Genomic DNA, 18,810 nt, shown 5'->3' on the forward strand with positions numbered 1-18,810 from the left:
TGCCAGCCCACCTAGGCTTGATTGTGCTTTGGGGGCTGCCCCAGTGAAGCAGGGTTTAGGCAACTTCGTTTTGAAGGTGAAGGTGGCTGCGCAAGGGGCCGTGAGGGAAATCGAGTGCTTAAGTTGACTGAAGGCAGGGGTTCAGTTTTTACTAATTATCAGTTAAGTGCTGGGTGCTTCCTCATAGCATGTTGTCCTTCTCCAGGATTCCCCTCCCCCCACTTTTAGACTTACAGGAAGGCCAGGACTCAGAAGACTCCCCGGTAATCCGCATTTTACTTCACCTGACAGTAAATTAGGAATAGGTAATGGCAGAAAATTCTCTTTGCTCTCATTTGTGGATGTGTAAAGGCAGACTCCCAGAGTTCTAGGAAGCCCCCTTCCCCTCCATTAAAATCTCCAGGATTCTCTTGCTGGCCGACTGAGGGCAGGGTGCTGTGTCATACTGCTTGAATTCTTGCTTTTAGGGACACTGACTAATCTACTTTTCGTTCTGTCATCTCTTTTTCCTCTTTTCCCTTTCTCCTCTCTAGCCTTCTCCATTGGCCCAGGAAACGCACGCTGCCCCACCACGCAGAGCCAGGAAGGAAAGAGAGCCTCATGCCTAAGCCGCAGGGAGCACCATGGATCTGACGAACATGGGCATGATCCAGCTGCAGAACCCCAGCCACCCCACGGGGCTCCTGTGCAAGGCCAACCAGATGCGGCTGGCCGGGACGCTGTGCGATGTGGTCATCATGGTGGACAGCCAGGAGTTCCATGCCCACCGGACTGTGCTGGCCTGCACCAGCAAGATGTTTGAGATCCTCTTCCACCGAAACAGCCAGCACTATACTCTGGACTTCCTCTCCCCAAAGACTTTCCAGCAGATTCTGGAGTATGCATACACGGCCACACTGCAGGCCAAGGCGGAGGACCTGGATGACCTGCTGTACGCAGCCGAGATCTTGGAGATCGAGTACCTGGAGGAGCAGTGCCTGAAGATCCTGGAGACTATCCAGGCCACAGATGACAATGACACAGAGGCCACCATGGCGGACGGTGGGGCAGAGGAAGAAGAGGACCGCAAACCTCGGTACCTCAAGAACATCTTCATCTCGAAGCATTCCAGTGAGGAGAGTGGCTATGCCAGTGTGGCAGCACACAGCCTCCCTGGGCCCATGGCGGACCAGAGCCCATCAGTCTCCACCTCATTTGGCCTTTCAGCCACGAGTCCCACCAAGGCTGCAGTGGACAGTTTGATGACCATAGGACAGTCTCTCCTGCAGGGAACTCTTCAGCCGCCTGCAGGGCCTGAGGAGCCGACTCTGACTGGGGGTGGGCGGCACCCTGGGGTGGCTGAGGTGAAGACAGAGATGATGCAGGTGGATGAGGTGCCCAGCCAGGATAGCCCTGGGACAGCTGAGTCTAGCATTTCAGGTGGGATGGGGGACAAGGTAGAGGAAAGGGGCAAAGAGGGGCCCGGAACCCCAACTCGGAGCAGTGTCATCACTAGTGCTAGGGAGCTGCACTATGGGCGTGAGGAGAGTGCTGAGCAGCTGCCACCCCTGGCTGAGGCTGGCCAGGGTCCCCCAGGCCGACTGGAACACCCGGCGCCCACAGCTGAGAAACATCTGGGCATCTACTCAGTGCTGCCCAACCATAAGGCTGACTCTGTGTTGAGCATGCCGTCTTCAGTGTCCTCTGGCCTCCACGTGCAGCCCACTCTGGCTGTCTCCATGGACTTCAGTACCTATGGGGGTCTGCTGCCACAGGGCTTCATCCAGAGGGAGCTGTTCAACAAGTTGGGTGAGCTGGCCGTGGGCATGAAGTCGGAGAGCCGGACCATCGGGGAGCAGTGCAGTGTGTGTGGGGTGGAGCTTCCTGACAATGAGGCTGTGGAGCAACACAGGTAGGTCCCTCGCCAGTCTCACCTGACATCCAGGGCCAACTGCTGGCCCTGGCACCCTGCCTTTGTACCTGGCTTCTCCCGAGGCTTGGGGCCTGGCTTCCCTGGCTTCCTTGTCTTCCCTGCTATTTGTAAAATACCACTTCTTTCTAAGTCCTGGAGTTGGGGTTATGGTTTTTAAGTGTGGTAAAGGTTATGGGATCTTTCCTAAGCATTGGGGAACCCATGGGCCCAGCTTCTTACTAGGCTCTTTCCTCTTTCTTCTTTTGGGCTCCCATTTGCTTGTTCTGCTGTTGGGTTTGTTCTCTTTTGTCTGAAGTGACTAATAAAGTGGATGGTGGGAGGGGAGAAAGTGGGAATGAGGACGAAGGTCTCCCACAGCCTAGAGTTGGCCATGTTGGCAGGTTTCAGGTACCCACGTTCCCATCAGTGGGGCCCTGCCAAGGCAGGCCGGCTGCAGCTTAGGATGGTGGGAGGGGCTGGTGCTGTTTGGGCCACAAGAGCAGCTGCAGGTTCTGAACAAACATCACTCCTGGTGAACCTTCATCACCAGGAACGTGGCTTCCCCTGTCCCTTCTTACTCTTTTCCTGCAAACACATTTGGAAGTTGATTTAAATTCAGGGGGAAGGATGGGCCTGAGAGTCGGGTTTGCAGCCTGCAGAGCCATATTCTTCTTCTATCTCTGCTCATGTTGAAGGAATGCCACTTCAGGCCAGCATTGGCCTCCCTTTGGTCTCTGTCTCCTTCTGTGTGAAATAACCATCCACCGAGCTCTTACAGCACAGGTAGCAAACACAAGGCCCGTGGGCCGAATTCGTCCCTCCACCTTGTTTTATCCAGCCCAGCACCTTGTTTCTACCCAGCAGCAGTGCTGAGCTCCTTGCCCCTAGTTAAGGAGTAATTACATTTGTACAGTCCTAAAATTGCATTCAGCCCTTTGAAGGCAACCTTAAGGTTGATGTGGCCCCTGGTGAAAATGAGTTTGACACCCCTGTCTTTTGGCATGTCCGGTTCAATACTTGCTTTACATGGAGTCACATTTTTGTTGCAACAACCCTCTGAGATAGGCAACATCCTTTTTTTTTTTTATGTGGGGAGATACTCAGACCATTACCAGGATCCCAGAGAAAGTAGGAGTCAGAGTTGGATTCAAAGTCAGGTTGTAACCCCCTTGCACTTTGCTGAAGAGGATCATGCCTGTACAACAGAGGGCTTTAGAAATTGCTCGTCAGAGTGGAATAAATATGAAGGGAATCAGTAGTGGGTTTGGTGTTCACCTGCATCCGTCATAACAACATGCCCATCATTTCACCCTCCAGTCCTTAGGTCTGATGAATAGTGTTGAGAAATCCAGTTTCTGTTATCATCGTGATGACATTTCCTAGTATGTCATCTTGGCTGATCTTGGGGGATTCTCCACTTTTGCACCCCTCTGTCTGCCCCTTTCCTCCACTTCTCATTCGTATAGGAGGGGATGTAACCAAAGGGTGTGGGGCAGAGGTGAGGCATCTGGAGATTTGTCTGATTACCCCAAGCTGAGCCGGAACCTACTCCGACAGTGCTTAATCGGCGGCTCTGAGAATTACTTACCTTGTGGAAAGTGCTGCTGAGCTAAATGTAGCCGATTTTTTTTCTGGCGGGTGCGAAAAACAACCACCACTAAGGTGTGTCTTGATGCTTGTACAGCTCAGAAATAGACCGAGGTTGTGTTTGTTTTTGCTCAGACTTTCCTAAAGAGGAAACCCCCTCCCCAAAGTTGGGCAGGTAGGTTTATCATCTTCTCCGGATGTGAATTATTACAGTTATGAAGGATGGGAAATGGGCTGTAGTGGAAAGTACATTTTTTCTGGCTCTCCTCGGGTTCTGATTGCTTGTCTTTACCTGAAAGGGTTGCAAAAGCGATCACCAGTGGTTCTGTGATCACCCTCCCATTGTGTGGGCCCTTCAGTCCTCTGGGGCGAGGCGGAGGGCTGGCTGTGTGGTGCTCCACAGAACAGGGGTGGTGAAACTGGAGCTCGGGGTGGTTATGTAACCTTTCTGGGCCTTGTTTTACACTTTTTAAAAATGGAGGCCGTCAGCATGGTGGCATGTTGAATTAATGAAATAATATCTATTGATAGAAGTCCCTAGAGCTGTGACTGGCACATAGTGAAAGTGAGGAACTAACCCTTCTGTCCCTTATCTTGTTTGGGTTTCATCTTAGCAAAACCCCCATTGGCTCCGAGTCTTAGTGTAGTGTCCATAGGCCTTTCACCGCAGTTGTGTTGGCCATCGGGCTTTGCAGAGAATGTTTCTGTCTTTGTGGTCCTGGAATCCCTGGTGTCACGCTGTGGGCTGCTGATTTGGAGAATGTGCTTTTGACTGAGGGTGGGAAGTAAGCTGCTGCGGGCCAAGAAACTAGAGTCTGGGGCAGCGCCTTGGGTGGAGAGTTCTGAGGGTCTAAAGAAATCGAGGGGGGGACAAAATGTTCCTATGCGTACTCAGCCCTCGCTCCTACTGGCAGTCCCTTGGCCCCTGATGAGAAGCACTTTGTGGGAGGCCTTTCCTCTCTCCCCCAAATCTCCTGGATTAAGGGGCTACTTACCTATTTCCTGCTGGTCTATGTTCCTCCCACCACATCCCAGCTACCAGTAAAAACAAAAAGCCAAGACAAAGTAATCAGAGTTGGAGGGTTTTTTTAAAGATTAACTTTTTTAAAAAGATTGTATTTATTTATCTTTAGTGGGGAAGGGAAGGAGAGAGGAAGAGAAACATCGATGTATGGTTGCCTCTTGTGCGTCCCTTGCTGGGAACTGGCCTGCAACCCAGGCATGTGCCCTGACTGGGAATCGAACCGCAATTCTCTGGTTCACAGGCCCATGCTCAATCCACTGAGCTACACCAGCCAGGGCTAGAGTTGGAGGTTTTGACGTCAGGAGACTATGGAATTGGTTATAATATAACAGTGATGAACATGGTGAAATAACAGGCTATAGATTTCCTTTCTACGCCTGTAGGCTAGAGTGTTGGTAAAGGCTAAGTGCTTTGCAGTTACTGCTGCTTTCTTGGGGAGCAGAAGGGCATGGAGAGGAAGGAAGGGGAGAGCACTGGGAAGCAATGCAGGAAAGAGAGTTAGTTATGGAATCCCATCAAAGGTTTCTTCATGACTTGTTTCCAAGCTGGTGAGAGAGAATCCTGTACAGATGACAGGTAGTTGGAATGAAACTTAGTCAAACCACGGTCCCTGCAGTGCACATTGACATGTAAAAGCAATGTTAGAGGTGTTATGGATTGATGGAAAAACTAGTCAAAGACACTACTTGAGTAAATCAAATGGGACTTACTCACCTAAAGGATCCAGAAGAAATCATAACAGTCAGAACACCTAACCAGGCAGGTGGAGGAGCAAGCTCTGGACCCCAGTACCTACCTGCGTAGGCCCACATTATAGAAGATAATGACTGAGGGAGGGAGGGGGATGTGCAGATAGTCATGTTAAGCTTCTGGAAGTCTGGACTGTTTAGGCTCAGTCTCTCTTCTTTCCCTTTCTCTCTCTGAAAGGCTGGAGCAGTTCTCCACAAAAGCCTGTCTGGATCTACTGCTCTAGGGACCTGCTCAAGTGGGCCAGGTGCACCTTCTCATTCTCAGTTACATACACATGTGACAAGATTGCAGAGAGCCAACCCTATGGTTGACTTGAGTGTGGACACGGTCCTCGTTTATAGCCCTCTGTCTCCCTAGGCTCCTACAGCCTAGTCATAATATGTTCCTGAATTCAGTGCTGTAGGATCAGAGTGGGGTCTGGTTTCCCAGGAGCTTTGGGTCTTCTGCAGACAGACCCTTAGGACAGCTGCAGTGTGTGTCTTGCACACACAGAGTAGGACCTGTGGTTCTTGCCTGGATGCTCAGGAACCAAAAGGAGTGGTTCTGGCCAGCTCCCTGGACTCCGTCTGAGCCATGTAGTTGAGATGTCTGAGTCTACCTGGCCCTTGGTCTTGGTCTCTCTCAGGTAGCCAGCTGCCCTGTTTTCAGTGGTTGACCATGTAGAGAGCCAGTTGACCATGTAGAGGGCCAGTAGCCACTGACCTTGATTTTTGGCCATTTTTGGGAGTTTAGAAGTTGCCCTGAACTCTTGGTCCCTGCCAGCATTAGGCATCTCTGAGGTCAAACCAAATTCTGTCAGGAAATGAGTACGCTGTGGAATCATGTTAGCAACAGCAATAGTACTTACGCCTTTTATCAGTTGCAGCACTTTCTCCTTTGCAGAGCATCTTTCATGACTTTATCTTTCTTAATCTCACATTCTCCCCAAAAGGGATACAGATTTGTCATTCCGTGTTTGTGATTCTGGAGTCTGAAAGGCTTTGAAAGCTGATAGGTTCTGTGTGAGTTTGCAGTAAACTCATTTAGTGACAAAACCTGATCTGAACTGATGGGAGGCTATATTTATCCTGTGTATTTTGAATATTCATATGTTTTGCTGCAAAAATTATTAATGTGTTTGATTACAGAGCACTTCCTTAGACTCCTGTGGAACTGGGCAAACACTATCAGCCCCATAATTCTTTTCTAAAGCATGAACAATTTGGATTTCTGAAGCACCCCAGGGTTTTGGATAAGAAATTGTGGGTCATTATCAGCCCCAGTTTACAGATGAGGGAGATGAGCTTTGAAGCCATTAAGTGATGTTGTGCAAGGTCACGTAGTTATAAGTGGATAGGGCCAGGAACTCCGCTCGCCTTCTAGTTCGCAGCTCTGGGTGCTCTACGCCAGGCCATATAAGAACATGTGCATTGCCATTCTGGGTCGGGTCCATCTGACCTAGTCTCTGGTTGCCAGCCCTGTCCCTGAGATGCCACCATAGGAGGCTACAGCTATCTTCTTTGACGTCAATCCTAAAGGTCAGGTGGCGCCCAGCTTCTCTGAGGAGCTATTTGTGGCTGCTCTGTCATTCACAGATTTGCCCAAATCCTTTCTGAATCCGTTTCTATTTCTAGGAAGTATCCTTTTGGGGGTGATGAGTGACTTAGGTCTATAACCTCTTGGACTCCTGGAGACCTAGTCTTTTGGAGAGGACGCTGGTTGTAGAGATCAGAAGATGGCTGAGGCTTTGTGGTGTCGTGCCCACTGTGGTGAAAGCCAGGCCTCGAGACCCAGCTCTTATTTTCTTTCTTTCTTTTCTTTTTTTCTTTTTTTAGCTCTGGGCAGTACTGTTGGCCTCTTTCACCCTGAGTTTTAATTTCTTCCTTTGTAAACTTAGGGACTTGGACAAACTGTTCCTGGATTTTTGAGCTCTTCAGAAAGTTCTTCATTTACTGCTTGTGCACCCAACTCCATCTTCATGAAGTCCTCTTGGTTCATTGGATTTTGCTCTGTTTTGGAATCTGGATTACAGCTAAAATAGGGGTCCGTTAGACTTGAGTCTACCTATATCCTGCGTAGAGTTACTGAGTCATCTGGGATCTAGGCTGAACTCTTGGAAATTTTGAAGATGATTGATTTTATTTCCAGTGATGAAAGTTGCAAGCTCTTTCATCTCAGTGAGAAGCTCCATTGCGACTTGCTGTCACTACTGGGCAGCGCTGTTGCTGGTGAGAGGGCCTGGGAAGCACGCTCTAGTTCAGCAATGCTTCACCCTCCTGCTCGTTCTAGGAACACTGCGAATCTTTAAGACAGTGATTATCCTCAGCTGTTAAAATCAAATTCCATTCACAACTCTTGATTTGTTGCTAATTCAGAAGAAAAACATTCCCAATCACTTTAATTTTTTAAATTAATGACTTCAAACCAAGTACAACGGAAAGCCCGAGTGGGAAGAGCCTTGTGCATGAGTACAGGCATGGCTTCATTTGCGTAGCAGGGAATTCCTGGGTTTTCCAGGATAACTAAAGGTTTTCTTAGTCAAGTTCAATGTTGGTGGTGTTAGGTGAGAGCTTACTCAATGGTAGTAATTCTAGTGGAAAGAAAAATTTACCACAGCATCCCCACTGCCCCACCTCCGACCCCATGTTTTACGCACAATGAATGTATAACTTGAGCACGTGAGACTATTTGGTTTGGATTCCCAATGTCACCACTTGCCGGCTGTGTGACTGTGGTTATGTTACTTGACCTCTCTATGCCACTTGCTTGTTTGTAAAATGGAAATAATAACTGTTTACTCACTTGGTGTGTTACAAGGATCACTTAATACATATCTGTCAAGTGCAAGGAATGGTGGCACATGGTAGTGCTCCGTACGTGTTTGCTCTTGCATTTTTATTGCCACTGTTGTTGTGAAGCGCAGTGCACTGTGTTTGTGCTGGTCCAGGTCCTGCTTTTCCCCAGAGGCACGGGTTCATACAGCACTGTGACAACTGCTGCCTTGGACGCTGTGTGTCTGTGCTGATACACAATGAACACTGGCATTTGCCTGGAGAAGCTGATCCCTTGCAGCTTGGTGGCCAGGGTACTCTATGTGCTATTGACCTGAAGCCTGATGAGTCATTCCAGTTCTCATTTAAATTTAGCTGGGCCGCTCTCCGCCATGACCAGTTGCAAGTGCCCAGGCGGCTCACTGATGGCAGTGTCCTGCTGCAAGCCAGGCTAGCAGTCCCCTGTGGTTGAGGCAGAGATGAGGAGCACCGCCACTTCCTACTGAGGGAAGTCTGGACTTGTGGATCCTGGGCTTTCCAGGGCTCCCTCCCTTGCCTGGCCCCAGTGCAGTAGGCTTCTAAGAGCGGCTTCAACAAACTTTCTTTTGAGTGCTTGATGCATAACAGGTTCTGGGCTCAGTGCGCCTGTAGTCACAATCTTTCCAAACCCTCTAGCTGCCCTGTCAGGTGGATATTAATTTTACATTCCCAGATGGGCAAAGGGAAGCACGAGAAAGTAACCAACTTCTCCATGGTAAGAGAGTAAAGGGTGGCTCCAGGGTTTGTGCTGAGATCTCTTGGTTCTCTGTTCACGCTTCTTTCCATAGTGCCCTGCTTGGGCCTGCAGCCCCTGGTGGAATCAGAAGGGAAGAGGGGGACGCAGGAAGGACCAGCTTGTGTTGCCTGCACCCAGTGACCAGGAGGGTCATTGCTTGGCCTGCTCTGGCCCAGTTTCCTCTGGTGGCTGCAAAGGAGGAAAGTGGGGAGAGGCTGCTTACTGTTAGGTTAGGCGGTCAGGGCCAGGGGGGTTCAAGGAGAACTACATCTGCTATACCAGCTCTTAGGGACACAGAGAGGCCATCTTCAAGTGATAGAGGCCTTTGTGCTGACTAAAAAAAAAAAAACAAAAAGGGAGAGAGAAAGAAGCTTGCACTTACAAAAATAAAAATTCCATGCTGCTAATTTCATGCCAGCCTAATCAGAAATTCCCTTTCCTACCATTTCCCCTTAAAAGCCCCGGTGTGCTTATTATGCAGGCTGATTCTGGGAAAGCTACGGTCGGGTTCTGCCTACGTGGGGCTTATGCCTGCAGCTGCAAGGAGGGGTCTGGCGTACTTTATTGTCAGCGTGGAAACTTCGGCTGAAAACTTGCAAAAACCTGCTTAATTCTAAATTCCTAGCTCACTTTTGACTCTGTCCTCAAGACGTGATTTTCTTCAGCTGGAACACATTGTGTTCAGCTTTGCAGTAGGAAGGCTCCAAGTTAGATGAGTGAGAACTTCCCAGAACAGTGGGGTATTACTGGTGAAGTAACTGATGAGGCTTGGTCAGGAAATTTTCATGAAGAGCAGCATTGTGTCAAGTTGCAAAGTGGTTCTTAGAGTTTTCCCTGCTTTAGGGCCATTTAGATCCGCCCCATCCACACAAACAGAGCAGCAGCACCAGGCACAAGACAGATGTACCACCAGACCATCATCTCTGTGGGGGCCAAGGTCAGTAGTGCCAGGAAGACTGGTGTCAGACCCACTTCGAATGGGAGAGCTCTGTTGTGAACTTGGGCAGTGTTTTCACTTGTCTGAACGTCAGGCTCCTCTCCTGTGAAGTGAGGGTAGCCCCCTTACCTCTCGATGTGGTTTTAAACGTATTAAGTGTGGTACGTGTAATATAAAGCACACAGCAGGGGCTCACGTGTGAGGCTGCCTCCCTGCTTCCCTCCTGCTTCTCTTGTGACCCCAGCCTGACAACAGAGTTACTCTCTGAGCCCTGTCACCCTTGCCTGGCGTTGGTCTCTAAGAGGATTAGCAGAGCGTTGTGATCTTAATGTCATTAGGCCGGTTGGCACGACCCTCCTTGCCATAGTCAGAAGCAGATGTGGCCAACCATAATGGCCCTCGTGATCCATCAGGCCTGGAGTGCTGGGGGAAACGCTATTAGTGTTAATTTGGGGGAGTCTCTTATGGTATCTGGGGAAATGCAGAGGGAGGGTTTGAAATGTATTGATTTAAGCCCTTCAGCAGGTTAGATGCTGCTGGGTCTCCTATGGCTAACCTGCCCGCTCTTCCCACCCCTCTCTTTAGGTAAGGCCCCTCCCCAGCCCCGAAGCCTAGGCCTGATTACTTCCAGAGTTGGACAGACAACTTAGCAGGCTCTTGTTTCTTGCCGATGTACCTTATTAGTAGCACCTGGCATCATAATCCACTAATGGGAACCAGCACTCTCCTCCTGCGTGGCCAGTGACAAGTAGCCCTGTCAGCCGGAGCTCGCCGTGCGAGGAAGTTCCTATTAGCTTTATGGTCAGGAGAACTTGTCCTGTTCAGGAAATGAATGTTGCCGCTAAAGGTCCACGGCCCTGACCCTGACGGCGTAACCTGTGCAGGCCAGGGAGACCCTGCTCAGGATGCTTGGGATTTCAGCCCCTCTCTGGTTCTTGTCATATGTAAAGAGGGAATCACTCTGGTATGTTGCAGCCTTGAACTTTTGATTTATTCACCGCGGGCAACTTAACCGTTTCCATGCCTGGATGGCTGGGTGGTGACTATGTCGGTGCCTAGGTATGTGCCTGGAGTCTGGGAGCACAGAGAGACCTCCACATGCTAACAGGGCTCGTCTCTAGGAGGAGAGGGCGCTTGGGCGGGTGATTATTTGCTTGCTTTTGCATTCCTGCAGCTTCAACATTTTGGGGGGTTGTCGGTTGCAGAATGGTGGGAAGCTGGAAAGCACTGCCTTCGCAGTTGAGCCTGGGTTTGAATTCATCCTCTGCGTCTTGGAAGATCTGCGTCTGTGGCAAGATTCCCAAGCACCTGCTTCCTCATCTGTGAGAGGAAGTTAATAACCTCAGCTTCATGGTGTTGCTGTGATACTGTCCATAGGATTAGGCCCACGGAATATGTAGCCCAGGGTTCAGCGTGCAGCATGCCGCCTGGTTATAGGGTTTGGAAGGACATGCACTCTCTCTCAGTCTCACTGTAAGCTGGCTTCAAAACTGGAAAGTGTGGCATAGCACTTTTTTCCATTTAACCTATTGAGACCATTTTTTCCTTATCATAGCCTAGAATCATTTAAGAAAACCTGCTTAAGTTGTTTCTTCTTATTCTTTTTTGGCCTGGGAGTAATGTTTCTAAGCGTGAGTTTTGTGGAGAACAGCAGTCTTTGACCTTATTCTTGAGGGAAACTTTCGCCTCACTCTTTTTGAGGAGACGTGTGTGTGAGTTGTGTGGCAAATGGACACGTCACTTTTGCTGCTGTGGCTGCCGCTGCTGCTTTAAAGGGCCCTGGTGACAAAGGAGTGAACTGCACTGCAGACGAAGCTGCAGAGTATGTCCCGGAAAAATGGGCCTGTGGGGGAACGGGTGGGAGACGACACCTCCTTCAGGAACTTGAAAACAAAGTCTCCAGTGTTTACGGCATCCTTGACAGTAGTTCGAGGGGAAAATGTCCTTATCTGATTGTGGGGTTGGGTAAAAAGAGAAAGGACAGAGAGAGTGGAGGCAGCTGGACCTCGAGTTTCGGAGGCTGGGACGCTGGCCTGTTTTAGGGGTACAACTCGAAGGAGGCAAGTCCTCACCTCTTCTCAGCCCTTTCTTCATTGTCCACCTGAAAAACTGTGCACATCTCAGCAAACTAGCAGGTGAAAGCTGCTTCAAAGGCATGGTAGAGCAGGGCTTGGACATGTTGGTGTGAAAGCTAGATCGTGACCGTTGTCTCCTAAATGCTCTGCTAAATTAAGGATCCGCTAGCATTTGTGAGTCCACCTCTCCACCTACCACCATCCCCCACCCCCATCCTTTTGGCAGAAAGGATAGAGATGGTACCTAAAAACAATGTGAGGTGGCTGCTAAGTCAAATGACTCTAACAACATTTTTCTTTCCTGAAAGTTGCATGTGGAAAACCAGGGCTGGACTTCTGGGTGCTGCGGACTTACGTAGGGCCCACAGGCCTGGCCCCTTGCCTCATTCTTAGCACAGTGGTTTTCATGGCCGCACCTACCCTTCCTGCCCTTCTTCATAATTACCCACTATTTTACTTTTTGTGTCCTGACAGCTACAAGAGTGGTTTTTGTTTTGTGAGCTGAGTAGCTGCTAAATATTCCCCAGCAGTTGATCCAGTGGGGCAGGGAGGGTGGTTGGAGGGGAAAGGCCAAACCTTGGCATCCCCCTGTTGCAAAAGTGAAAAATATTTCTGTTTGTAGTTAATTTTAGTGGTGAGCAGATCATGTTAACTGGATGTAATTGCTTCCAGATATGGCCGAGGGTTTTGTGTGTTGAGATGAAGGGTCTGGTAAGTGCTTACTTCCTGTGTAAATTAGCCTATTCCATTCAGTCTTTCATTCTCATCAGCCCTGGATTCTGTCATGCTCCCGTTTCCCCCTCCCCAGCCCGCAGCCTGGTGTGAGAAGCAGCTTGCTCCGTGCCTCTGGGTGCAAATCTATTGTCCCCTGGAGCCACCCACCTCTTGCTTCTTGATGTAAGTTGGCCCTTACCGTGGTCAGCAGAGTTTGACAAGATGGCCCGGGACCTAACTCTGTCTGAGCGGGGCAGGGCTGCAGAGCAGGCGTCCTCCCCCGGTCACGTGGGTCGTGTCTCCGAACCCAGGACTCCTGGTTTCCATGCTGTTTTCACTACTGCCCTCTGACCTCTCCCCCCAATTTGGGGAATACCTTTTCCTCCCTTTCTGAGCAAAACACATTCCGGTGTGCCTGAAATCCCAGGAAAATGAAATGGCAGTTTCGAAGAGGAGTTTGTAGTCACAGAGAAGAACTCAGTCAGAGTTCAGTCAGACATGTAGTCAGTCAGACATGTGGCTACCACTCTCCCCTTGCCCAGCAGGGCGGACCTACACCCACACACCTGCCCCCCTGTGTGAGACAGAAGAGGGAAGTACGCCCAGAGAATATTCTCCATGTTCCTCCTGCAGATTTCCAGGGTTGAAACTGAGCAGAAGTGTTAACATTAATACTCTTTCCTAAATTCCAATTTTGTCCTGTGGCCAGTCCCACATTCTTAGTGCTGTTTGTGCAAGAGGTTGCTGTTTATCTTTCTGTATCTACTCTACTGATAACCCCTGTGGTCTGTTTAACAATCTACGAGGAGTAGATTACTTGATAAATGCCAGTTTTTCAATATGTAAAGATAAACTGTTGGGGTCAGGGTGAGAGGTGGAGGAAGGAGGCCCCAGGTGGGGAGACAGGACCCTCTTTCGGACGGGGGTGGAGATGTGTGAAAGCACCTGATGGAAGAAAACAGGTATCTTGTAAAACACAGCAGCTGCATTTATCGTGCAGTTTATCAGCTTCCTGCCCTCACCTACATTTCTCCTCCTTCGTGCGGACACGCAGAGTCTCTGAGAACTTTTCACTGAGTGGGCCGTGGATGTCTGTGTTAATACAAGAGGGGAAATGCTGTAGGTAATCTTAGCTCCTTTTATTCTGATCTTTTCCTCCCTTAACCCTCTCTCACTCCCACAAGTTGTTGGCTGGTAAGTTAACTGGTGCTTACTGAAAATACGTAAATCTAAAATCTTAAATGGGTGGACTTCTCCCATCTGCCCTCAGTTTGCTTCTTCAAGCAGTGTGCCTGATTCTGGAAGAGGCTAGGTGAAAAGAAAACTTCTGACCCCATCACCTAGTCAATAAGCTGTCTGAGAATTAAACAAAGGAGTTTGGACTGGCTGCTTAAGCTAGGAGCGCAACTGATAGCTTTGTTTTGATGTCCTTGTCATGTTTGCAGATCATAGAGGGTGGTGCTATTGAGAGCAGGGGTATCTTCTGAAGCAGAATTGCTAAGAAGTTGAAACAGCCAGCCCAAAGTCCATGAGATGCTGCAGATAGTGAAATACAGCCTGGGAATTGTTTGGGAGGGGGTGCCCTTTGTCAAAGAGGAGGCCATCCTGGAGGTGGTGTTTTCTAGGGACAGTGTTATATGAAGTGGTAAGAACTCAGGCTGTAGAGCGAGGCATCCTGGGGGAAAACTCAGGCTCTAGAATGCATTGTGTGCCTTGAACAAGGGACTTAGCCTTTCTGAGCCTCCGTTTCCTTGTTCTGTAGAAAACGAGGCCAGCGCCTTTAAGGTGGTTATGTGAATGAAGTATGTATAAGGTGCGTAGCACAATAAAGGTTCTCTGTAAACAGGCACTATGAGCTATAGAACCAGTTCTTGGAAGCCTGCTGTTTTGTCCCAGGGGAGGAACCATGAAAGGAACCAGTGAAATCTTCGGTTTTAGGCACTGTTAAATTGGTAATAGTACTTAACTAACTCTGGGTGAGCAGCAAGCCGATGAAATAAGAGATGAATAATGTCGGTGCACCATGAATATAAAGGTCTTAATTTGTGAAGTGTTACTGCTGCTCTGAAGAAGCCTACACATTGCCCTGACTGGTGCAGCTTGGTTGGGTGTCTGAGAAGCGAGAGGTTGCTGGTTCGATTCCTGGTCAGAGCATGTGCCTGGGTTGCAGGTTCAGTCCCAGGTTGGGGCACCCATGGCAGGCAACCAGTAAATCTTTCTCTTTTTCTCCCCCTCTTCTCCTCTTTTTAAAAATAAATAAATAAATAAGAATTTTTAATAATGAGATTACTATTATCTCATTAATTATTTTTAAAGTAATTTTTTGAATAAGCATAAGAATTGTTATTCTTGTTCAGAATAAGAATTTTAACTTCTGAAAATCTATAAAATAAAGAAACCTGTGTATCTAATAAGTGGTCACTTAATCCTGTGGTGTGGCCACAGCCCCACACCTTTGTAAATCTTCTGGAATCCTTTCTGCAGTCTGTGCCGTACTCTCTCAACTTGCCTGCTGGGAGTGTAGATTTGGCTATTCAAAATGGTCAAAATAATTCGGTGACAAATCTGGTGAATAGAGTGAGTGATGACATCAGGTGACTGTGTCTGACTGTGAAGGTAGATTCTGGAAAGAATGTGTAGAGGACTTGCCAGCTCAGCCCTGGGGTGAGTGTTGACTTCCCTTCTTAGGTGGAGGTGGACGAGGACAAGGGACCGGTAATGTCCAGCTGCTCTGTTTGGAAGGAGTTGCCACTACTGATTGCCTGGTCCTGGGGCAGACTCCTCTTATTGCTGAAATGTTTTTTACATTTTTGGTTTGGCCTCCTGTGCGTTTGGGGTCCTGTGGCACATTTCTGTTGTTAAAAGAAAGTACAGATCATGACCAATAGATGCAGCCTGAGATCAGATAGAATGGATTGAATTTTGACACAAACCCCAAGGGAGTAGGCTTGGGGGGCCCAGTGGCCTGTGTTTGAATCCTTCCTTCCTCTCTTGGGAAGTTACTGGAAGGTTCAAAGAGCTCCTGTGTCAAAATCTTAGCCAGGTACCTTTCATATCCTCAGTGAGTATTAGTCCCCCTCTTTCTGACTTGCCCTGAACACCTGGAGAGTGGAGGGAGCATGCTGCACTCTCTCCGCTCCGAGAGAGTGTTTGCCTTTCCTCTCTATGGTAACCACCGCTGGGCTGCCGGTTGAGCTCATACTCACCTTGGGATTGTCTGTCAGACTTGGATGTTTTGGGACCGGACTGTGCAGAGGCCCAGTCACTCAGACTTTCTCTCTCTCTCTCTCTCTCTCTTACCCCTTCTCTATTTTCCTCTCTCCCCTCTCCCCCTCTCTCTGTCTGCACTATTTATAGTAAACCATATTAGAACAGAGTTTTAATGAGGAAGGATGAGTCATTCCCATTGAAACCATTGATGACATAAATAAAAGCAAAATGCTTACTATGTGTTTTGCACAGTATTTAAGACCAGGTTGTGCTAATTTGAATGCTCCCAAACTGGATCTGTGAAAGTAGATGTATGTGGGAAAAACTCAGGTTTAACTAGGGGGAGTTTATTTATTGAAAATCCATTTTAGTATCTGCTTTCTCCCTTTTATTTCCTTCAGATCCATATTCAAATCATGGTTGTCATCCTTCCTAATGAGGGGGACTGACTGGCTTATTCACTAGCAGAGGTTTGGAGGGTTGAAGAATAGTGTAGGCGGGGACTGTAAGGGCCCTTTACCCCTGTCTTGGCACTTGCTGAGGAAGGCACTTACCGTCTGCCGCTTGCTGTGCAAGGGTGGGTTTTCAAGGTGTCCAAGCGCCATGGAATGGAATGTTAAAGCTGAAAGGGTCCATGGAAAGGTTCATTTCAACACACTCATTTAGGGAGGAATAAGTGAAGGTCTGGAGAGCCTCTGTGATCTGCCCAAGGTCACAAAGCAAACTAGTGGCAAAACCAGGACTAGAACTCAGGTTTCCCATTCCCTACCTGCTTTAACTCCTCCTTCACAAACATGGCCTGTGACTGCCCAGGTCTGCTTCCCACTTTCACCGAAGAATAGGTAAGAATAGAATCTACTTGAGAGCAATTTCAAATCTTTGGATAAGGGGTGCTGGGTAGAATTTGGCTAGGTGATTTTACCTCTTGGGGAATGCCTCAGACTGTCTGCTGCTCCCTCTGAGTAGGCCGCTGTGCACTGAGCCCTTATATTTGTAGGCGATTTAAGAGAGATAGATGAGATTTAAGATAGATGATAGATGAATTAGACATGGGACTTGCCCTTGTAGAGTTGGTAATTTGAACAAAGTTAAAGTACTTAAAATGTATATGTGCATGTTGGTAACTCTGATAGAAAGTAGAAAATGGAAAGATTATGGTAGATATACAGAAAAAGTACAAGGAAACTCAGAGATGAAATACCCTCCACCTGGAGGGATTCCTTTTTAATGAAAAAAAAAAATGTTGTCTAGTTCTGGCTGGATATCTCAGTGGGTGGGAGTGTTGTTCTGTGCACCGCAAGGTTGTGGATTCAATTCCTGGTCAGGGCACACGCTTAGGTTGTGGGTTTGATCCCCATTCAGGGCACAAAGGGAGACAGCCGATCGATGTTTCTTTCTCACATCCATGTCTCTCTCTCTCCCTCTTTCCCTTCCTCTGTCTCTAAAATCAATGGAAACATGTCCTCGGGTGAAGGTTAAAAAATTTGTTTTAACACTTACTGTGTGCTGGGCGCTGGACATTCGGTGATGAACAAGACAAGCAGAGCCTCTGCCCTGTGGACTTACCTAGTAGGGGAGGGGAATTTAGCTAGTAATGCTACAAAAAACTATGAAATTGCAGTTACGATAAGGCTGGGATCTCATTGACTGGAGTGAGGATGACTGATTCTGAAAGGGTAGGATGGGGCCAGGTGGCGGTGCCACAGATGCCGGTGCCACAGATGCCAGGCCAGGGAGGAGGGATGGCAGCACGGACGAGTGGGGAGATCACGGGCAGATTCTCATGCCATCACTAGCAAATGGCATGATTTTTGCCCTGTGCCTAAAGCAGGAACCATGGTTTCCTCACCTCTAAAGCATGTCATTGTGTGGGATATTGTGTGGGATAGCCTGAGGATTTCCTACAGTGCATTCAATACCTCCTGCCCAGGGCCTGGAACACGGTAGTTGCTTAGGAGCTGTAACTGTTACTAGTTTTTGGACTTTGCTCTGGGGCAGTTCAGAGGCATTGAAGGTGTTTGAGGAGAGACATCAGAGTTCTCCACATTGATCTTGTCCCCTGAACCTGTCCTGCTGCCCCTGCTTCTTGTCTGCCTTCCAGAGTCTGTCTGAAAATGGGTTTAGAGAGTGATCACCAATCCTTCTTCCAGTGTCTTGTACCTGGCACTCCACCAAGATTTGATGACATGACATGAAGTGGGCCCTTGCCATTTCTTTCCATTGCTTGCAGGGACTGGGAAAAGGAGGTGGACTGGGGAGGGGCTTCAGCCGTCAGGTTCAAAGGAAGTGACACTGTGACGCCGGCCAGCAGAACTGTTACTCCCCGACTCGCTTTTAATAGAAAGGCGAATGTCTGCGTTGAGGCTAACCGTCCTGGACGCACTCTTGCCTCCCTGATAGCAAGCAGAGAGCCGGCTATCTCCCGCAGGCCGGTCTCGGCTGTGGTCACAGCACGGTGCAATGCCTGCAAGCCGGCAGTGGCTCGGCGAGATAAGGCTGGCGTTGTGTAACGGGGGAGCTGGGTCTGTTTGCCCCCGTGGCTCCTGGCCCCTGGGTAACTGCTAACCTCAACGGAGTGGCAGGCTCTGGCTCGGAAAGGCCGTTCCAGGGCCCCTCGCTGGTTCCACTGATGCCTTTTTGTGGTTGGATAAAGGAAACTCATGTCCGCCGCCCACAGCGCAGACACGGTCTGGGGCTGTGAGTGTTTGGTTGTTTTGTTTTTCTCTTTTCTTTGTCTTTCTTCAAAAAGAGAAGCTGAGGGGGACAGGCTTGCCTGGCACCTACTACCACCCATAACCCCAAACAACATAATACAAACAATTCCTAAACGTCCGTTAAAATTCAAAGGTGGTGGAGCTGTCTTCCTTCGCTGCCTGACATCCACTGGCCCCCAGAGCCAGCTTGCAGAAACTGGTTTTGAGCCTCTGGGTCTGACTAGAAGCCCCTGTCCCAGAATGTCAACACTGTGCAGACTTTTCTAATAGCCTGGCCCTGGGTACAAGGGGTGGCTGTAGAAAGTATGTCGTACTTTGTTTACACTCTTCCTTCCATCTTTCCCGCTCTCTACCCTTTCACAGTGAATAGGTAAGCCATAGTG

General features: G+C 48.9%; 1 protein-coding gene across 4 annotated transcripts in view; it reads left to right on the forward strand.

The window, feature by feature from the left end:
* Positions 1–18,810, forward strand: part of ZBTB16 (zinc finger and BTB domain containing 16) — a 189,924-nt gene that overhangs the window by 3,938 nt on the left and 167,176 nt on the right. For all 4 annotated transcript variants that reach the window (XR_005069345.1, XM_037065650.1, XM_037065648.1 and 1 more), the window contains exon 2: positions 534–1,891. Coding sequence is in view for 3 of the 4 variants with exons in the window: in XM_037065650.1 (XP_036921545.1) it covers positions 624–1,891 (1,268 nt within the window). In the remaining variant the exon portion in view is untranslated. The remainder of the gene's footprint in view (positions 1–533; positions 1,892–18,810) is intronic.

This window comes from Sturnira hondurensis, unplaced genomic scaffold, assembly GCF_014824575.4.
Source record: "Sturnira hondurensis isolate 20B ecotype Veracruz unplaced genomic scaffold, ASM1482457v3 Scaffold0015793, whole genome shotgun sequence".
NCBI classification, from domain to species: Eukaryota; Metazoa; Chordata; class Mammalia; order Chiroptera; family Phyllostomidae; genus Sturnira; species Sturnira hondurensis.